The sequence below is a fragment of the Lagenorhynchus albirostris genome, chromosome 9 (assembly GCF_949774975.1).
Source record: "Lagenorhynchus albirostris chromosome 9, mLagAlb1.1, whole genome shotgun sequence".
NCBI classification, from domain to species: domain Eukaryota; kingdom Metazoa; phylum Chordata; class Mammalia; order Artiodactyla; family Delphinidae; genus Lagenorhynchus; species Lagenorhynchus albirostris.
The window spans coordinates 10030409-10046400 of NC_083103.1; the positions used below are offsets into that span (position 1 = coordinate 10030409).

Genomic DNA, 15992 nt, shown 5'->3' on the forward strand with positions numbered 1-15992 from the left:
TCCATTTGTTTCTGCTTTTCTTCCCCTGCTCGGCTCTCCAGCATCCCAGTCACTCTGTGCCCAGTTTACTGCAAGCTCCATTCCCTCCTTCACAGCCACTGCAGCAGTCCCTTGTCCTTGCTGCTGGAACGCTCCTTTCAAGTAGCGAACTGTCGTCTGTACATCTCCTTTGTCAGGTGATCGCTCTTGGTGGGATCCCAAGGATGGTGGATGTCAGGTTTTTGAAATTCAGTGGTCTTTGGTTGCCCTTGACTCTGTAGTCATCGTTTGATTCCCAGGTGCCTGTGCTAGTAATGTGCGGGGCCTGGGGGTTGCTAGGCCTGCCTTTCCTTACGTCATTTTACAGCCAGTTGTATATGGAACATTCAGCCAACTAGCCCCCCAGGCACTGCTCCTCACGCACTGCCCAGCTTCCTGTTGCCACAATGGGCTTTGGATTCTGATTTTATTTCTCCTGGTTTAATTGAGTAAACCTTTGGTGCCTTAGGTTTGAAAATACAGGAGAAGGGCACATTTGGGGTTCACCCTTCTATCCAGCACACAGAGCCTGTCTTCTTTCAGCTCAGTGGGTCAGAGTGTCTGGGCCCATATTTCCACCAGTGATCCAGTGGGAATAAAGGCTGCTCTGTCCCAACAGTGGAGCAGGGTTGATCCCAGGCATATTGGCTGGCTCCTTTAAGACCAGCCTTTGATACAGTGTCAGGAAAATTGTGGTTTCAAGTTCAAACTGTGGTTTTGAGAGATTCTAGCTTAAAAGGAAAAGAGCAAGGAAGCATCTCTGCTTTGGGGGTCTTCCGGAGTAAGTTTCCTTCCCTGGAAGCATTCCTTGTGTTTCTTTACGGTTCTTTTCCCCTTACTCTCCTGGGGTTTCTGAGGGTGGAGGATAAGGGTCTTAGGGGAAAAAATAATCATCTCTCAAAAACCACAGTTTGAACTTGAAACTCAACACTGTGATTTGAATTCTTCAAGTCATGGTTTGAATTGAAAAGGCTGCCCCCATGCCAGAGACCAGCTTTAGTGAGGCAGGCAAGCAACGGCCTCCAGATTGTGATGATTTAAAAAATGTAATCCTAGATGGGAGGATTGACTATAAGGTGCCAAGGTCAGAAAAACAGAATGTGGTGGGATTATGATTCTGATGCTTTTCAGTGGTCTGACCTGCAGCCACGGAGACCTGGTACGTTCAGTAGAAGGTTATTACTTAACCAGTGGCTTCAGTCTTGACTCTGGAAACTGGAGTCCTTGTAGTTTTTTGTTTCCTACAATCCTGGGTATATTCACTCCGGACTGAATTCCAGCAGTCCTTTGGAGACTGATGCTCTACTGCCACACTCCCACATCCCTCTTAAAACCATTAATCACCTCTCCCAGGGTGAAAGTTTGCCTTTGGAGCGTTGCTACAGCCAGCTGGAATGGCTCCTTTCCATGTAGGCGCTGATGAGCTCGCCTCACTCCAGGCCTCTGCACGAATGGACCTTTGGGAGAATAATAGAAACACTGACTCATCACATGACCATTTGGAAGGGTCACAAGCCAGAGGCCTTCTTTCTACAGCCAACAACAACTTGAATCCTCCGCCCTCGGTGGAGGGTCCCTATTGTAACTGAGAAGCCACAAGCCACAGAACTGGGGAGGAAACACTGAGGAACTAATAAGTGCCCAAACTGGTCCTTGAAGATGAATGATATTAAGTGAGCGACTCTCAGGGTCCAAACTTTGAGAAGCCTCAAGGGCAAACAAACCAAAAGACAAGAAAAGCAGAAAATGGTGAAAACCAAACTAAAGACGCAAACGATGTGAGGAGCAAGGTGAATGCCGTAGGTCAAAGAAATGGGAAATGAAAGAAATGTCAGGGGCTGTTGAGGAAGTTTCTTTCAAAATTCACTGGTAGGAATTTAGTCTTAAATGTCCTGAGCTCCTCCTGCTGAGGGTAGATGAGGATTTTCTTTAAGCACAAACTTGCATCTCAGTCATTGCAGCTGCCCACTGACCAATATGGAGCAAAGCCTGCCAGAGTTACAGGGATGAGCTATGGAGGGGTTGGGGCACCCTAAAGTAGTCGAGTTTAGAATGGAGAAAGCCGAGGTGTGCGGAAGTGTGAGAGAAGATGGCAGAAGGAGTGACAGGTGTGTAAAAGGAGCCTTGTCCCGTGTAAATGTGTTAAGAACTTGTGGGTAGCTTTTAGGGCCAGGAAGAATGGGCACTTATTTGACATTGAGTGGTGGTCTAGGTAGGAATGATAAGGGCAGTGGTGCGATAGATTTTGCGGGCTCAAGTGAAGGAAGGGCTTTGTTTATCCCTATTGAATAATTCAGGGCTAGATTTCTGACTCTGGACCTTGAAGGTGGGCATTGAAGTACTTTGTAAGTGACAGTGAGGAATGCAGTCTGAACGGCAGAGGGGGAAAGTGCACCTTTGGATGTTTGAGACAAAAAGGAAAGACGGCCTAAGGGTCCTTAGGATTCAGAAAGGACATAAATATGGAAGTAGCATTCATCTCACGATACAGAGTATTTTGGCAACCTACTTGTTGAAAATGTGTTACTTAGATGGGTCAAAACTAACAAGGTGAGATAACAGCCCTAAAGTGAACATCTGCAAAAACTCAACCACACAGGTTCAGGTAAGGAAATCGGCTTAGTAGCTTGTGTTTAATAACAAAAGACATGACAACAAAAAGCATCTGAGGCTTCCCTTTACTGTAAACTTTGTTATGAACTAACAGCATCATGGGGTTGCCAAAAAAGCCAGGTAATATTAGACTGTGTTGTTAGAAGTATGGCATCTGGAAGGAAGGAGGCAAGAGTCCAGACCACTGTTGGCACACCATGTTCATTTGTGGCCACCAGTGTTAAGGACTTTAGTGACAGGCTGAGGTACCCAGTGGGAACTGCAGAGGTAGAACCAAAGGAACTGGGAAGAAAAAACACTTCCTAACAAATGGAGTTACTCAAAATTGGATTGGGCTGCCTTTTGATAGGTCTTCGTCCCTGGAAGTGTTTAAGCCAAAGCTTGACTGATGGGGTCTGGGCGGCTAGGGAAGGTTCCTACACAGAGCTGAAGGTAGGATTTAGTCAACCTTTCAGCTTTCTCCCAGCTGGATGGTCCTGATTTTCATCCGCCACCTGCTCACCACTTCCCTGCCTACCATTTCTGACTGTGGCCTGAGGCAGCTGCAGAAGGGGACAAAGAGGAATCTGTGGGTTCCAGACTGTCTAGTGCCCCCTGACCAGGGAGCAGGTGGACCCACTGACCGGCGCACCCAGGGTTAGGGTGCAGACCTGTTGGCAGGCTGGGGGCCGGCCTAGAAGTGCTCAGCAGCGAAACGACCCAGCGTCCCACCTTGTACAACACAGTCATCTCGGGATCTACCTAGACCAGCAATGCCCGGGGGGCGCAGCCTCCTGCTCCAGCCTTGTTCCCGGAGTCTCTTTCCTCCCCGGGCCTCAGTCTGACGCCCATTAGCCCTTCGCAGGAAGCCGACTCCCAAACCCGGGCCGGGGGTGTGGGCCGAGGACGAAACCCCGCCCCCAGGGGTCCCTGATCTTTGCCCCCGCCCCGGGCTCGCGCCTCCCCTGATGGCCACCGGCGGGCGGGCGCCTTTGCCTTTTGTGTGTTTCGTTCCGAGGTGCCAGAGACCCCCCGCCCAGCCGTCCGCCGAGTCTCCTCGCGGCCCCGTGCCCCTCCTCTCGGAGTCCCCAGCCCCCCTGCTCGGCTCCGCGTGCCAGCTCGGGGCTCGCTGGTTCGCTCCCCGCGGCGCCAGGAGGAGGGGCGAGGGCCGGCAGCCCCCTCCCCCGCGCTCGGCGCCGGAGCCTAGCCGAGCCGGGGGGACCCGCCGCCGCCGGTCATGTGGGCCGGATTGCTCCTCCGGGCCGCCTGCGTCGCGCTCCTGCTGCCGGGGACCCCGGCCCGTGGCTACACCGGGAGGAAGACGCCCGGGCACTTCGGGGCCGAGAGGTAAGCGCCCCGCGCCCCTCCCCTGCCCCTCCGCGGGAGCGCTACCGGCGCGGTGCGGGGAGGCGCGGAGGGGCGTCCCGGAGCTGCGGGTCGGGGCGCCCCCCTGGGCCACTGTCCGCGCGCGGGCGCAGCCCAGGAGGTCCGGACAAAGGGACAGCAGCTTGTGCTCTGGGCGGGTGCCCGTTCTGCGCCCCTGGCCGGGGCTGTCCTGATTGGGATCTGGCGGGGGGAACGGAGATCCAGGCGCTAGGTGAGCCGCACTGAGTCCCGTGGAGCCCCGACTCCTGGCGAAGGGACCCCGGGACGTGCAACCTGGTCTCCGGACTGGCTGGCTTTCGCTCCCGAACGTGCCCGTGGCTCTGCCTAGGCAGTGCCTGGCCTGCCCCGCGGCTCTGGCCGCTCTGAGGCTGGGGGCTTTCCCTGTGTACAGGCTCTGAGCACGCCGTGGACCTTGTAGCCGCCGGGGTCTCTTTGGGTTATGTTTCGGTTTCCGCCTGTGTGTGCGCGCGGGCGGGGGTTGGGTGTTTTGCCCCTTTGCTTTCCCGATTGATGTCGCCCTCCCCTAGCGTCTCCTCCCGGCGGAGGCGGGGCCGCCGTGGGCCGAGCGCGTGTGTGCGTGATGCTCCGAGCTAGGGAACACGGTCTCAGCGGGCGGCCTGGCCCACGGCCACGGCCTCGGAGGCGCGCGGGGGGGCGGCCCCGCCAGGCTCGCAACTCGCACGTGTGTTCCGCAGCCACCGCCAGTTCCTGCTCAGATCGGCCCGGCTCCGCGGCGTGTCAGAGCCTTCCTGCCTGCCACCTGTCTCCCCGTCACCGCCTGCCCTAGGTTCCTTGGGGCGCTCTGGCGGGCGCTCTGGCGGGCGCTCGGCCCCTGCCCACCTGAGGGTGAGGCTCCACCAGCCTCCCGGGAATCCTTCCATCTGCCGCTTTGGTGGCACCCCTGTCCCTTTGAGAGCCCCATCTGAGGAGCAGGAGCTGCCGGCTTCTCCTTCCCAAGCTGCTGCCCTAATCGCTCCAGCGAGGGCAGCAGGTGAGACATCCCCCACCCACTTCCAGGGCCCCTTCTTCTGTGATGACTTCAGAGAGCGAAAAGGCTCTTGGAGGCTCCAGGGACAGTTTTCTGCAGACGTTTCTGTTTTGCCATGTGCCCTGAGTTTCCCTTTCTAGAATATTTGTCACTTTTGACATAGATTATTCTCCCGCAGAGCAGACTGGGTCTTTCCATTCACGTCCCCAGTGCCTGCTGCCGTGCCTGGCACATCATGGGTGCTCTATAGAACACAGTTGGGAAGGGTTTTCTTTTCTTTTTTTTTCTTTTTTTTTTTTGCGGTACGCGGACCTCTCACCGCTGTGGCCTCTCCCGCCGCGGAGCACAGGCTCCGGACGCGCAGGCTCAGCGGCCATGGCTCACGAGCCCAGCCGCTCCGCTGCACGTGAGATCCTCCCGGACCGGGGCACGAATCCGCGTCCCCTGCATCGGCAGGAGGACTCTCAACCACTGCGCCACCAGGGAAGCCCGGGTTTTCTTTTTTTTTAAATTAATTAATTTTTGGCTGCGCTGGGTCTTTGTTGCTGCGCGCGGGCTTTCTCTAGTTGTGGTGAGCGGGGGCTACTCTTCGTTGCGGTGCGCGGGCTTCTCACTGCGGTGGCTTCTCTTGTTGCAGAGCACTGGCTCAAGGTGCTTGGGCTTCAGTAGTTGTGGCACGCGGGCTCAGTAGTTGTGGCCCACAGGCTTGGTTGCTCCGTGGCATGTGGGATGTTCCCGGACCAGGGCTCGAACCCGTGTCCCCTGCATGGGCAGGTGGATTCTTAACCACTGTACCACCACGGAAGTCCCTGGGAAGGGTTTTCTTGTCCCTATTCTTTTGCAGCAGGATTCCCAGTTCAGACCTGGCTGGATTCATCATCCTCTGCCCATCCCATCCCAGAACCAGTTCTAGTCATTGTCTCTGTCCCCCTCCAGGCCCGTGCACATGCAGCTCCTGTCTAGAACATTCCTCCATTCTCACCGGCTGCTCCTACTCTCTCTCCAGCCTCAGCCTAGGAAACCTCCCCTGAGCTCCTTGGGCCTCCGTAGCCTGTATATTCTGGCACTTGTCCTGCTATGTTGTTACACCTGGTTCCTTGTCCGCCCCTTGAAGGTGGGGAAAGTGGCTTGTTCACGGCTGGACTGCCTCACCCAGCCTCGAGCACACTGGATTCCCCTTCACTCCTTTGGGCAGCTCACTGATGCCCCCTCCCCCATCCCAGAGATGTCACCTGGGGAATGACTTCTCTCCAGTTCCCCCCTTTCTCTTTACTGTTGGCTTCCCTTCTCAACCTTTCCCTCAACAGCCATTTATTAAGCACCTATGATGTGCCAGGCGCTGCCCTTGCTGCGGAGTTGAAGAAAAAAGATGAAGCCCCTGTCCTCAGGGAGCGGTAGGGGAGCCAGGCAATGAACAAATCAACAAACTAATAAGTAATTTAATGTCCCAGGAAGCAAGTGTTATGAAGCAGAATAAAGCAAGGTACGGGTGGACAAGTAGGGCCTCTCTGAGAAGGTGACATAAGCAGAGAGACCTTTTACAGGAGTGGGGGAGCTGTGTGTGTCTGGGGAAGAACGTTCCTGACAGAGGGGACTGCAAGTGCAAAGGCCCTGAGGTAGCCATCCCTGCGGCTCTTCATCCACTGCGGTCTTCTATCCTCAGCTCTTAGACCCTCTTTGCTCTGTGTCCACGTGGCAGGCATCTGTAGGAGACTAGTGTCTGTTCTCTTATACCTTTGTCTTTGTCCTGCCTCCAGAAGGGACTGACTGTCTGAGTCATTTTTCTATGGAAACTTCCCATTGTCCTCCCGAGGAGTGGGGGGTGGAGGAGGTCTCCAGAACTGTTTGTTGACTGACATACTGACTGGCTGGGAGGCTTTCACTGCCCAGTAGATGAATCCTCCCCTTGGTACAGAATGTGGAAGGTGCTCTCTCCTCTCTTGCAGACGCCGGCTGGGCCCCCACGTCTGCCTCTCGGGGTTCGGGAGTGGCTGCTGCCCTGGCTGGGCGCCCTCCATGGGCAGTGGACACTGCACCCTTCGTAAGTGCCTGTCCCCATGCCCCAAACATCCTCCACAGCAGGGCGCTCATTCCCTGGGCTTGCCTGAGGGACAGATTGGGGGCCCCAGTCCCCAATCCCTCACCTGTCTTTATCCTCTCAGCCCTCTGCTCCTTTGGCTGCGGGAGTGGCATCTGCATCGCTCCCAATGTCTGCTCCTGCCAGGATGGAGAGCAAGGGCCCACCTGCCCAGGTAACTGGGGGCGGGCAATGGCTGACGGGAAGAACTCTATTTACACTGAGAATGTGCCAGGCACTGGGCAGTTGTGCCCTAGCATATCATTTTCAGACAACCCTATTAGGTAGGCATTCTCATTCCCATTTTATAGATGATGAAACTGAGGCACAGAAGCTAGTGTCTCGCCCAGGGTTACATGGCCAGTAAGTGGCAGAGCTGAATTTAAACTCAGGCCTGTTTGCCTCCAGAGCCCCCTTCCCAGCAGAATTTAGGAGGAGCCGGGGAAGGCGGGGGCGGCTGGGACTGTGAAGTGGCGCATGCTCACAGGTGCGGTGCCTGTTTCAGAAGCCCATGGACCCTGTGGGGAGTACGGCTGTGACCTCACCTGTAACCATGGTGGCTGTCAGGAGGTGGCCCGAGTGTGTCCCGTGGGCTTCTCGATGACAGAGACAGCTATCGGCATCAGGTGTACCGGTGAGAGGCATGGGAGCAGCGGGGAGGGGGCGGGCGGGAATGAGGTCCCTTCCCTGTCCTCCCAGGACGGTCTCCGGAGAGATGCCTGAGCAAAGCTGAGCCACGAGCAGCTCTGAAGTTTAAGAGTGAGCAGGCAGGCAGGCAAACACAAGAAATATGCTCCTTTTGCTATCTCACAAATACTTATTGAGCACACCTCGTGGACCGGGGACTGAGCTGGGGCTGGGGTTACGAGGGCAGTCCCTGCTCTTATGTTGCTTCAGAATGTGAGGCAGGGAGACAAGTAAGGACAATGACAGTCCCCCCCCATAATGGGGCCATCACCTGTGGAGTGCACAGTGCCAGGGCCCACAGGGGCACAGGGAACCGGACTGGAGGTGGGCATGACCGCAGAAAGCCTCCCTCAGGAAAGTGACATTTGAAAGATGAGCCAAGAGAAACTCAGTAGTTATTTTGTAAAAGTATTATTGGTTCAGCATTTAAAAAATTCCCTGTGCACAGTCTGTTACTGTCCCCAGAGGCAGCCACCGTGACCAGTTTCTTACCTATCTTTCCGGAGAGCTTGAAAGCCTTTTTTAATTTGGATTCTGTAAAAATAACCTTTCTTCCCCTGAATGTAAAAGTAAAAAATAACTTCTTTTGGAACATCTGGAAAGTAAAAGAAGGGTAGAAAGGTGAAAATAAACCTGTCCCAGAAGTCCCTACCCAGAGATATTTGTTAGAAAATGAAGTTATTTTTTTCCCTGCCCTGTCCCCTGGGTGTGTAGGTGTTTGTGAGAGTGTATGACTGTGGGTATATGTGTGTCAGGCGTGCCCATCTGTCTGTTTTATAAAACTGGGATCATACCTTATCTATAGTTTTCGTTCATTATTTTTCTTGCTTAACTTTGTCTTGCAAGTAGGAAATAGTCCTTATAGCATCATTTTTTTTTCAGATAAAATATTATAGGTTTATTTAAAACTTAATTCTCACCTTGAGCATGCAAAATACAAACTCCACAAAATGTTCACTTTTTTACTTTATCGTTTACAAATATGCAAAATAGATGTTTGCTTAAATTTATATTAACGTATTTATTAAGGCAAGGAACTGTATAGAAAAAAACATTTGTTCTGCTTAAGGCACACTTGGGAATAAACCATCGTACAAATTATTGCACATCTGAAACCACAGTGCCTAACAGACTGTCTGCATAAAAAGGTTAAAGTAAACCATGTGTATTTACCTGACTTAGGTCATAAATGTAGATCGGAAGACAAAAATAGATTTTCCTTGTCAAAGTATGCAGCAGTTTGAGAACTTTGGCCTCATTGGTACCTTTAGAACCAAGGCTCACCAAGCACCATCGTGTAGGCTATTAAAACACATTTTCTGTACCTGAATTTCTTCCTCTTCTTCTAAGATCGTAATAATGGCTTTTAGAAGGCAAAGAGAATACGAGGTGATCTTTATGCTTATATTGCATAGAAACAATTCAAGGGATTCTGGTCTTCCCTCCCCCCAGCTCAGGGATCTAATTTATACCCTGATATCCACAACTTCCAGTCACCCCCTTGGCGTTTTTTAAGTCCAGGAATATATATTCAAGTTGGATTTAGAATTGGAATGATAGAAGATCCAGTCACAGACCCCATCTGTTCTTTGTCATTTGGTTTCCTCATGTCTCCTGGTTATCCATTCACAAGTTGACTTGTTGGGAACTTGACCATGATTGTAGTGCTTTCCAACTGGGTTCTTCCCCTCACCGGGAAGACAGTGTGAAAGGTAAAAAGTACTGAATTCTCATCTGCCAGTGTGGGTCATATCCACTGTTTGGGGATTTTAAAGTGCCTCTTCATGTGTAAGGCGAGGTGGTCTGACCTCGAAAATGCCCGGTCGCACTAATGGCACTGGAAGGGGCGGTGCCCTGTGTGTTTGCCGTAGTGCCTGGTCAGTTCATCTGAGTGGGCAGATTTCCACCCATGGCCGTCCCAGTCACAGTGGTCAGGTTTCTCACCTGTGTGGGTTCGCAGGTGTGCCTTGAAATGAGAACTTTTCCGGGGCCACGACCTTCTCCCCCTCTTTGGCTTGGGCTCCTCCAGCATGCAGGAACTGGGTGGCATGAGCTCTTGGTAATGGAGTGGTGGGACCTGCGGCTGGATCTGGTCGGGCAGGAAGGGAGGGTAGTTGGGCCCGGGGTGGGGATGGAAGCCCGGGGGGCAGGGCAGGATGACAGTCCTTGCTGCTCAGCATACAACATCATTTTGAACGGCTGCAGATGTAGTTGCTATAATCTAAGTACCCAGTTCTGTGCTATCCATCCTTAGCTTGTCTGCAGTGTTTCACTGCTACAAATAATGCTGCGATAAAGAGGCTTCTTGTCAGCCCCTCTGACTATTCCCAGAAAGAGAACTATTGGGTCAAGGGTCCCATGAAGGAGTTTTGGTGCTCGCCTCCCCCCCCCCCCCGCACCCCTTCCAGAAGGTTGAAGTACTTTCCAGACACACTTCTCATTGCAGAGGCAAACTAGACCAAGGAAAAGCCAGAGACCAATGTCAAAGCAAGTGCAGGGAAGTGGGGCCCTGGCCACCATCACAAGGGGCCCAGTGGGATCGGGTGAATCAAGGTGGGCTTCTTAGAAGCGGTGGGTGTGGTCCCAAAGGTACCTGCTGTGGGAAGAGCAAGAAAGAACGGAGGTGACCAGCAGGCATGGGGGCCGGGGGTGGGAGGGAGGCTCAAGTGGGCAGAGTAGACTGGAGTGGGCGGAGCTGACCTCGTAGGTCCTCATGGTTCTGAGATAGGAAGGGCTGCCATGAAGCCGGCTGGGGAGATCTGTCTCCCAGCCCCCTCCCCGCTCAGGCCTGAACCTCCCTAAAGCACTACTTGGATCCAGTCACCCCACCCCGGACAGAAGCTTCGGGACTCCTTTGCGCTCTATCGCTGAGCCTTTACCCACCACCTCTCCAGCTCGGCCTCACGCTGCCCCGGCGGGAACCTGAGCTTCAGCCAGACTGGGCTCCCGGCGGTCCCTGTGCTTCCCGGAAGCTTCTCGGACACTCTGCGCTCTATGGGCCCCCCTCCTGATGCCTCCTGGTCCTCTCAGCCCACCTCCCTTCCAGCACACACCTGCCGTGGCCGGGCGGTCCCTGGTAGGGCGCATACCGCCGGCCGCATGCCGGCCTCTCGTGGGTGTGTGTCGTGGTTGTGTGTTGTGGCTCCTACGTTCTCAGGCTGCAGCCATCTGGAGAGTCAGCGCTGTGCCTTAGTGACATTTGTGTTCTCGGCAGCCCCCTTCCAGGTCTGCTGCATGCAGGCGGTGCTCAATAAGCATTTAAGGGAACTTAACCAGCCTTCCTGCCCTTTCCCCCTGCCCTTTTGGGGTTGCCCTGCAGGTGGGACCACTGGAAACAGTTCTGGCTCAGCCAGCCTCTCCGTTGTCTGTTCTGCGTGGGTCAGAAAGAGACCTGGCCCTTCGGCCTCTTCTTTCTGGGGGCATCCCTAAAGCTGTATGACTTACCCGGTGCCTTCTTTCTTCCTGGGGTGGGGGTGGGTTCCACCCTGCTGAGGGCAGGCCCCGTGTGGGCACAGGGTCCTCGTGGGGTGCATATTCTCCCCACACCCAACCACGTTCAGCGTGAGCTATGCAAGAGTGTTTCCTCGCTCCCCAGACGTCGATGAATGTTTAAGCTCCTCTTGTGAGGGCCACTGCGTGAACACGGAAGGCGGGTTCGTGTGCGAGTGTGGGCCGGGCATGCAGCTGTCTGCTGACCGCCACAGCTGCCAAGGTGAGTGGCTCTGGAAGGGGTAATGATGGTGCCGTCGCCACCGTCGCTAGGCTCTGATGCTAAACTCACGGCCCTGCCAGGCCCAACGCGTGTTCTCCAGGCATGATTGCGTTTCAGCTTCACCACAGCCCTCTGAGGGAGATGCTGTTCTCATCCTCACTTCCTGGATGAGGCTTGCCCAAGGCCGTTCTGTCAGTGGGGGCAGAAGCAGTCGGCTTGCATGCGGGCGCGTCTGATGCCAGGGCCTTTGCTCTGGACCACGACTCAGGAGAAACTGCTGCTGCCATCACTGTAGGGTAGGGGGGTGGTGGGGGTGAGGGAGAGGCTGAGACTAACCAGAAGGAGGAGGCCACTGAGCTGGGGGAAGGCTGAGGGGGCGGGTGACACGTCCCGGGGGCTCTGTGGGAGAGCCGAGCTGCGACAGAGTCACCTCAGCCACCTGTCGGGGTGCTGGGCCGGCCTCTGGAGACACACAGCCAAGAAGAAAACATCCTGCCCCCCAGCGACCTCCCCACTCCCCCCACCCCCAGTCTGGCGGGAGGGGAAGAACAATGCGGTTGGGTCGAGGGGCTAAGTGCTGTGGGAACCCAGGGGAGAGAAGGAATCTTTTCTCCTAAGTGAACAGGATGAGCGAGACCTTTTAAAATAATGACTCATTCCTTAAAAATGATTTTTATTTACAGAAATTATGTCAGGAAACATTCTCTCTTTAACAAGGCAGCTAAGACAGAAGCTCCCCTTGATACTGTGGTATCATTTTCTGGGTGTTTGAAATTTTCATAAATTATTTTAAAAGTTTTTTTTTTTTCTTCGATACGCGGGCCTCTCACTGTTGTGGCCTCTCCCGTTGCGGAGCACGGGCTCCGGACGCGCAGGCTCAGCGGCCATGGCTCACGGGCCCAGCCGCTCTGTGGCATGTGGGATCCTCCCGGACCGGGGCACGAACCCGTGTCCCCTGCATCGGCAGGTGGACTCTCAACCACTGTGCCACGAGGGAAGCTCTTTAAAAGTTTTAAAAGTCATGGCCCTAGCCCCAGGCCATCTCTCCCACGCCCAACCTCTATGCTCCCTAGAGAATAGCCCTGGTGTCTTAGTATCTGCTTGGGCTGCTATAACAAAATAGCACGAACTGGGTGGCTTAAACAACAAAAATGTATTCTCACAGTTCTGGAGGCTGGGAAGTACAAGATCATAGTGTTGGCCCACTCAGTTACTGGTGAGGGCTCTCTTCCTGCCTTGCAGACAGCTACCTTCTCTTTGTGTCCTCACAAGGCAGAGAGAGAGCAAGCTCTCTCATGGCTCTTCTTCTAAGGGCAGTAATCCCATCGTGAGAGCCCCACCCTCAAGACCTCATCCAAACCTAATTATGTCCCAAAGGCCCCACCTCCTAATATCATCACATTGGGGGTTAGGGCTTCCATTTATGAATTTGGAGGGAACGCAGTTCATCCATGGCACTTAGTTATCAATCTGATGAGTGCCCTGCCTGCCTCTCCCCAGTATGTGTACGTATACACACGTGCACTTACGGAGAGATGACGATAAGAGATGGGTGGCTTACAGTTGTTGAACTCCTGTATTCCTGGCACCATGCTAAGCATTTAACATGCATTTTCTCAATTTTGTCCTCAAAATTGTCCTATGAAGTTGGTACTGTTTATTTCCATTTTCCTGGTAGGAATACTGAGGCTTAAAGAAGTTAACTTTCTCAAGATCACATTAGGGCTTCAATGTGAACCCAGTCATTCTTCTGCCTGCTTTTTTCCCTTCAACAATCTGTCATGAAAATCTCTTCACATCAGGGTCAATAGACTTGCTTTATCCTTTTCAGCTACTACCTGGTACTTCGCAGTGCAGATATCCCGTAGTTTACTAACTCTTCTCTTACTGATGAACATGCAGATCATTTCCAGCTTTTTCCCAATTTCAAACAATGGCTTGGGGAAGCTTTGACAGAGGAGGTAGTATAGAAGCTGAGTTTTGAGGTATGAGTAGGAGTTTTCCAGCCAGACAAGACGGGAAGGTATTCCAAGCAGTTAGGAGAACATGGGCAAAGGGGGAGGGCCACAAGAGTATGGTGCCTTTGGAAGATGGCAAGAATTTGGGCCAGAGTAAAGGTGAGGGGCAAGGAGAGAGGTGGGAAAGGCAGCCCAGGACTCGTGGTGCTGCATTGGTGCTTGTGGGAGCCTTGGAGGGAGTTTAAGCAGAAAGTGGCCTGATCAGAGGTGCCCTTTGGTCAGAACATCCTGGGGGCTCTGTAGAGGGTGGCTTGGGAGGAGCACAGGAGGGGCAGAGAGACACACAAGGCTGTTGTTATCCTCTAGGCCAGAGACAAAGCCCAGGGCATCTGGGCTAGGGTATGGCAGTGAGGGTGGAGAGAAGTGGGCTGGTCCAGGGAGGACTTAGGAGTTGATAGACTGAATGTGGGTGGTGAGAAGGAGAGGGGTTACGAGTCGGGTAGGAGATAGTGATGAGAGAGGTAGGTAGAGAGGACCACCTATTTCCAAAACTCCACGGGGAAATGAGCTCCAGCTGTGTCCTGTTCCCTTCCAGACACTGATGAATGCCTTGGGACCCCCTGCCAGCAGAGATGTAAAAACAGCATTGGCAGCTACAGGTGTTCCTGTAGAACTGGCTTCCATCTGCACGGCAACCGGCACTCCTGTGTAGGTAAGGCAGGGGACCCTGCTGTCTTCACACTTAGGCTGCCAATCAGGAAGACGGACAGGGCGAGCCCAGGGACAGGGAAAGGTCAACAGTCTGGACCTCCTGGTTCCCTGGAGCCGGCAAGCGCTTGAGCCTTTGCTCAGAGCCTGCCTTTCCCTGGGGTTGGCGTGGCTCCTAATGGAAGACCCCGTCTCGGACTTTTCCTGGCCACATGCCACTTTCATCCTGTTATGTTCCTCTTCCGCCCTCTCCCAGATACACCCCAAGGATTCCTCTCTGCTCACCCATTTTCTTGGCTGCCTTAGCTCCCCTTGGTAAATAAAGCGCATTATGTCTTGGTTCCTCTGCTTTAGAAGGAGACCCCTGTTTTCTCAGCCCATGGCAGAAATTTCCAGAAAGGGATTGGCATGTTTGGCTTGAGCTCGGCTCATGGGTTGAAGGTGGGATCCCATGGGCCTGAGAAAAGACCTTGTTCTAGCAGAGTTGGGTGTTTGTCCTGGAGCCTGCCCTGAGCAGTGTGGTCATTTTTGAGACTCTTTTTTCAGAAGGGCCCGTAGCACCTGATGCCCAACAGTGGGTTGGTGGAAGGTTGGGAGGTGAGATTCCCAGTGGAGCCCATCCCCACCAGCCAGCACTTAATCATTGCTGCACAGTGCTGGGGTATGAGTCACTGGTGCATTCATTAAATGCCTGCTGGATGTGTGAACCTTCCAAGGAGACTAGCGCTGGACTTCAGCCCCATTCCCAGACATCGGAGTCACACTGGCACCCTGGGGCAGGGAAGGGCCCCATAAGAACATGGCAGGGAGACTCCCCCAGCCTTTTGGGGTAAGGGATGGGGGAAGAAGGACTCGGTAGCCCCGATAAGGCAGCCGTCGGTAGCGAGGCTCTCCCGCAGATGTAAACGAGTGTCGGAGGCCACTGGAGAGGCGAGTCTGTCACCATTCTTGCCATAACACCGTGGGCAGCTTCCTGTGCACCTGCCGACCTGGCTTCAGGCTCCGAGCTGACCGAGTGTCCTGTGAAGGTGAGCGCTGGGCCCCGCCACCCGGCACTGGGCCCCGCCTCCGGGCCCCAGGCCCCACCCTCCCAGACCGGACCCCCTTCCTTCCCCCTGAATTTTTTTTCAGTTCATTTCGTTTGTTATTTCCAACGTCCCCCTTTCATCCTTTCTGTCTCCTTCCACTTCTTTACCCATTCTTTTTTTTTTTTTTTTGCGGTACGCGGGCCTCTCACTGTTGTGGCCTCTCCCGTTGCGGAGCACAGGCTCCGGACGTGCAGGCTCAGTGGCCGTGGCTCACGGGCCCAGCCGCTCCGCGGCATGTGGGATCTTCCCGGACCGGGGCACAAACCCGTGTCCCCTGCATCGGCAGGCGGACTCTCAACCACTGCGCCACCAGGGAAGCCCTCTTTATCCACTCTTTTATTTTCCTTTCACTGTTTCGCCAGCCCTACTGTTTCCCCCCAAAAAGTAAAAGGAAAAAAAAAAAACCACCAAAAAACAATGATAGAGGAGCCTGTGACATAGGAGTCCCAGTAACCTGGGCTCACGGGGACACTTTGGACAGTGTGGTGTCATATCTCTGCCATGAGTTAACAGCATGCCTGTAAACGTCCATGTAATGTGTCAGTACCGAAGGCATTCTTTCTAATCCAGGGCCAATTTTCCATCGTGTAATCGCCCATGATGGTCTGAGCTCAGCCACCCCGTTTCCCCCTCCCAGCCCAACCAGTTTTCTCCCCGTCTCACTCTGATTTGTGACTCTCTTCCTTTTTCCTATCTCTCACCCTTGCCCCTCATCTGCCTCCTTCGCCGCCCTCTTGTTTTTTTGTTTGTTTTTTTTTTGCGGTACGCGGGCCTCTCA

The 15992-nt window shown here is 54.0% G+C and overlaps 1 protein-coding gene across 1 annotated transcript in view; it reads left to right on the top strand.

Moving 5' to 3' along the window:
- The first annotated feature begins 3847 nt into the window (after positions 1–3847).
- The window catches only part of VWCE (von Willebrand factor C and EGF domains), a 30403-nt gene continuing 18258 nt past the window's right edge, over positions 3848–15992 (top strand). Inside the window, exons 1-7 of the mRNA XM_060157660.1 lie at positions 3848–3957; positions 6931–7025; positions 7147–7236; positions 7567–7695; positions 11344–11460; positions 14014–14130; positions 15026–15154. Coding sequence (XP_060013643.1) covers positions 3848–3957; positions 6931–7025; positions 7147–7236; positions 7567–7695; positions 11344–11460; positions 14014–14130; positions 15026–15154 — 787 coding nt within the window. The remainder of the gene's footprint in view (positions 3958–6930; positions 7026–7146; positions 7237–7566; positions 7696–11343; positions 11461–14013; positions 14131–15025; positions 15155–15992) is intronic.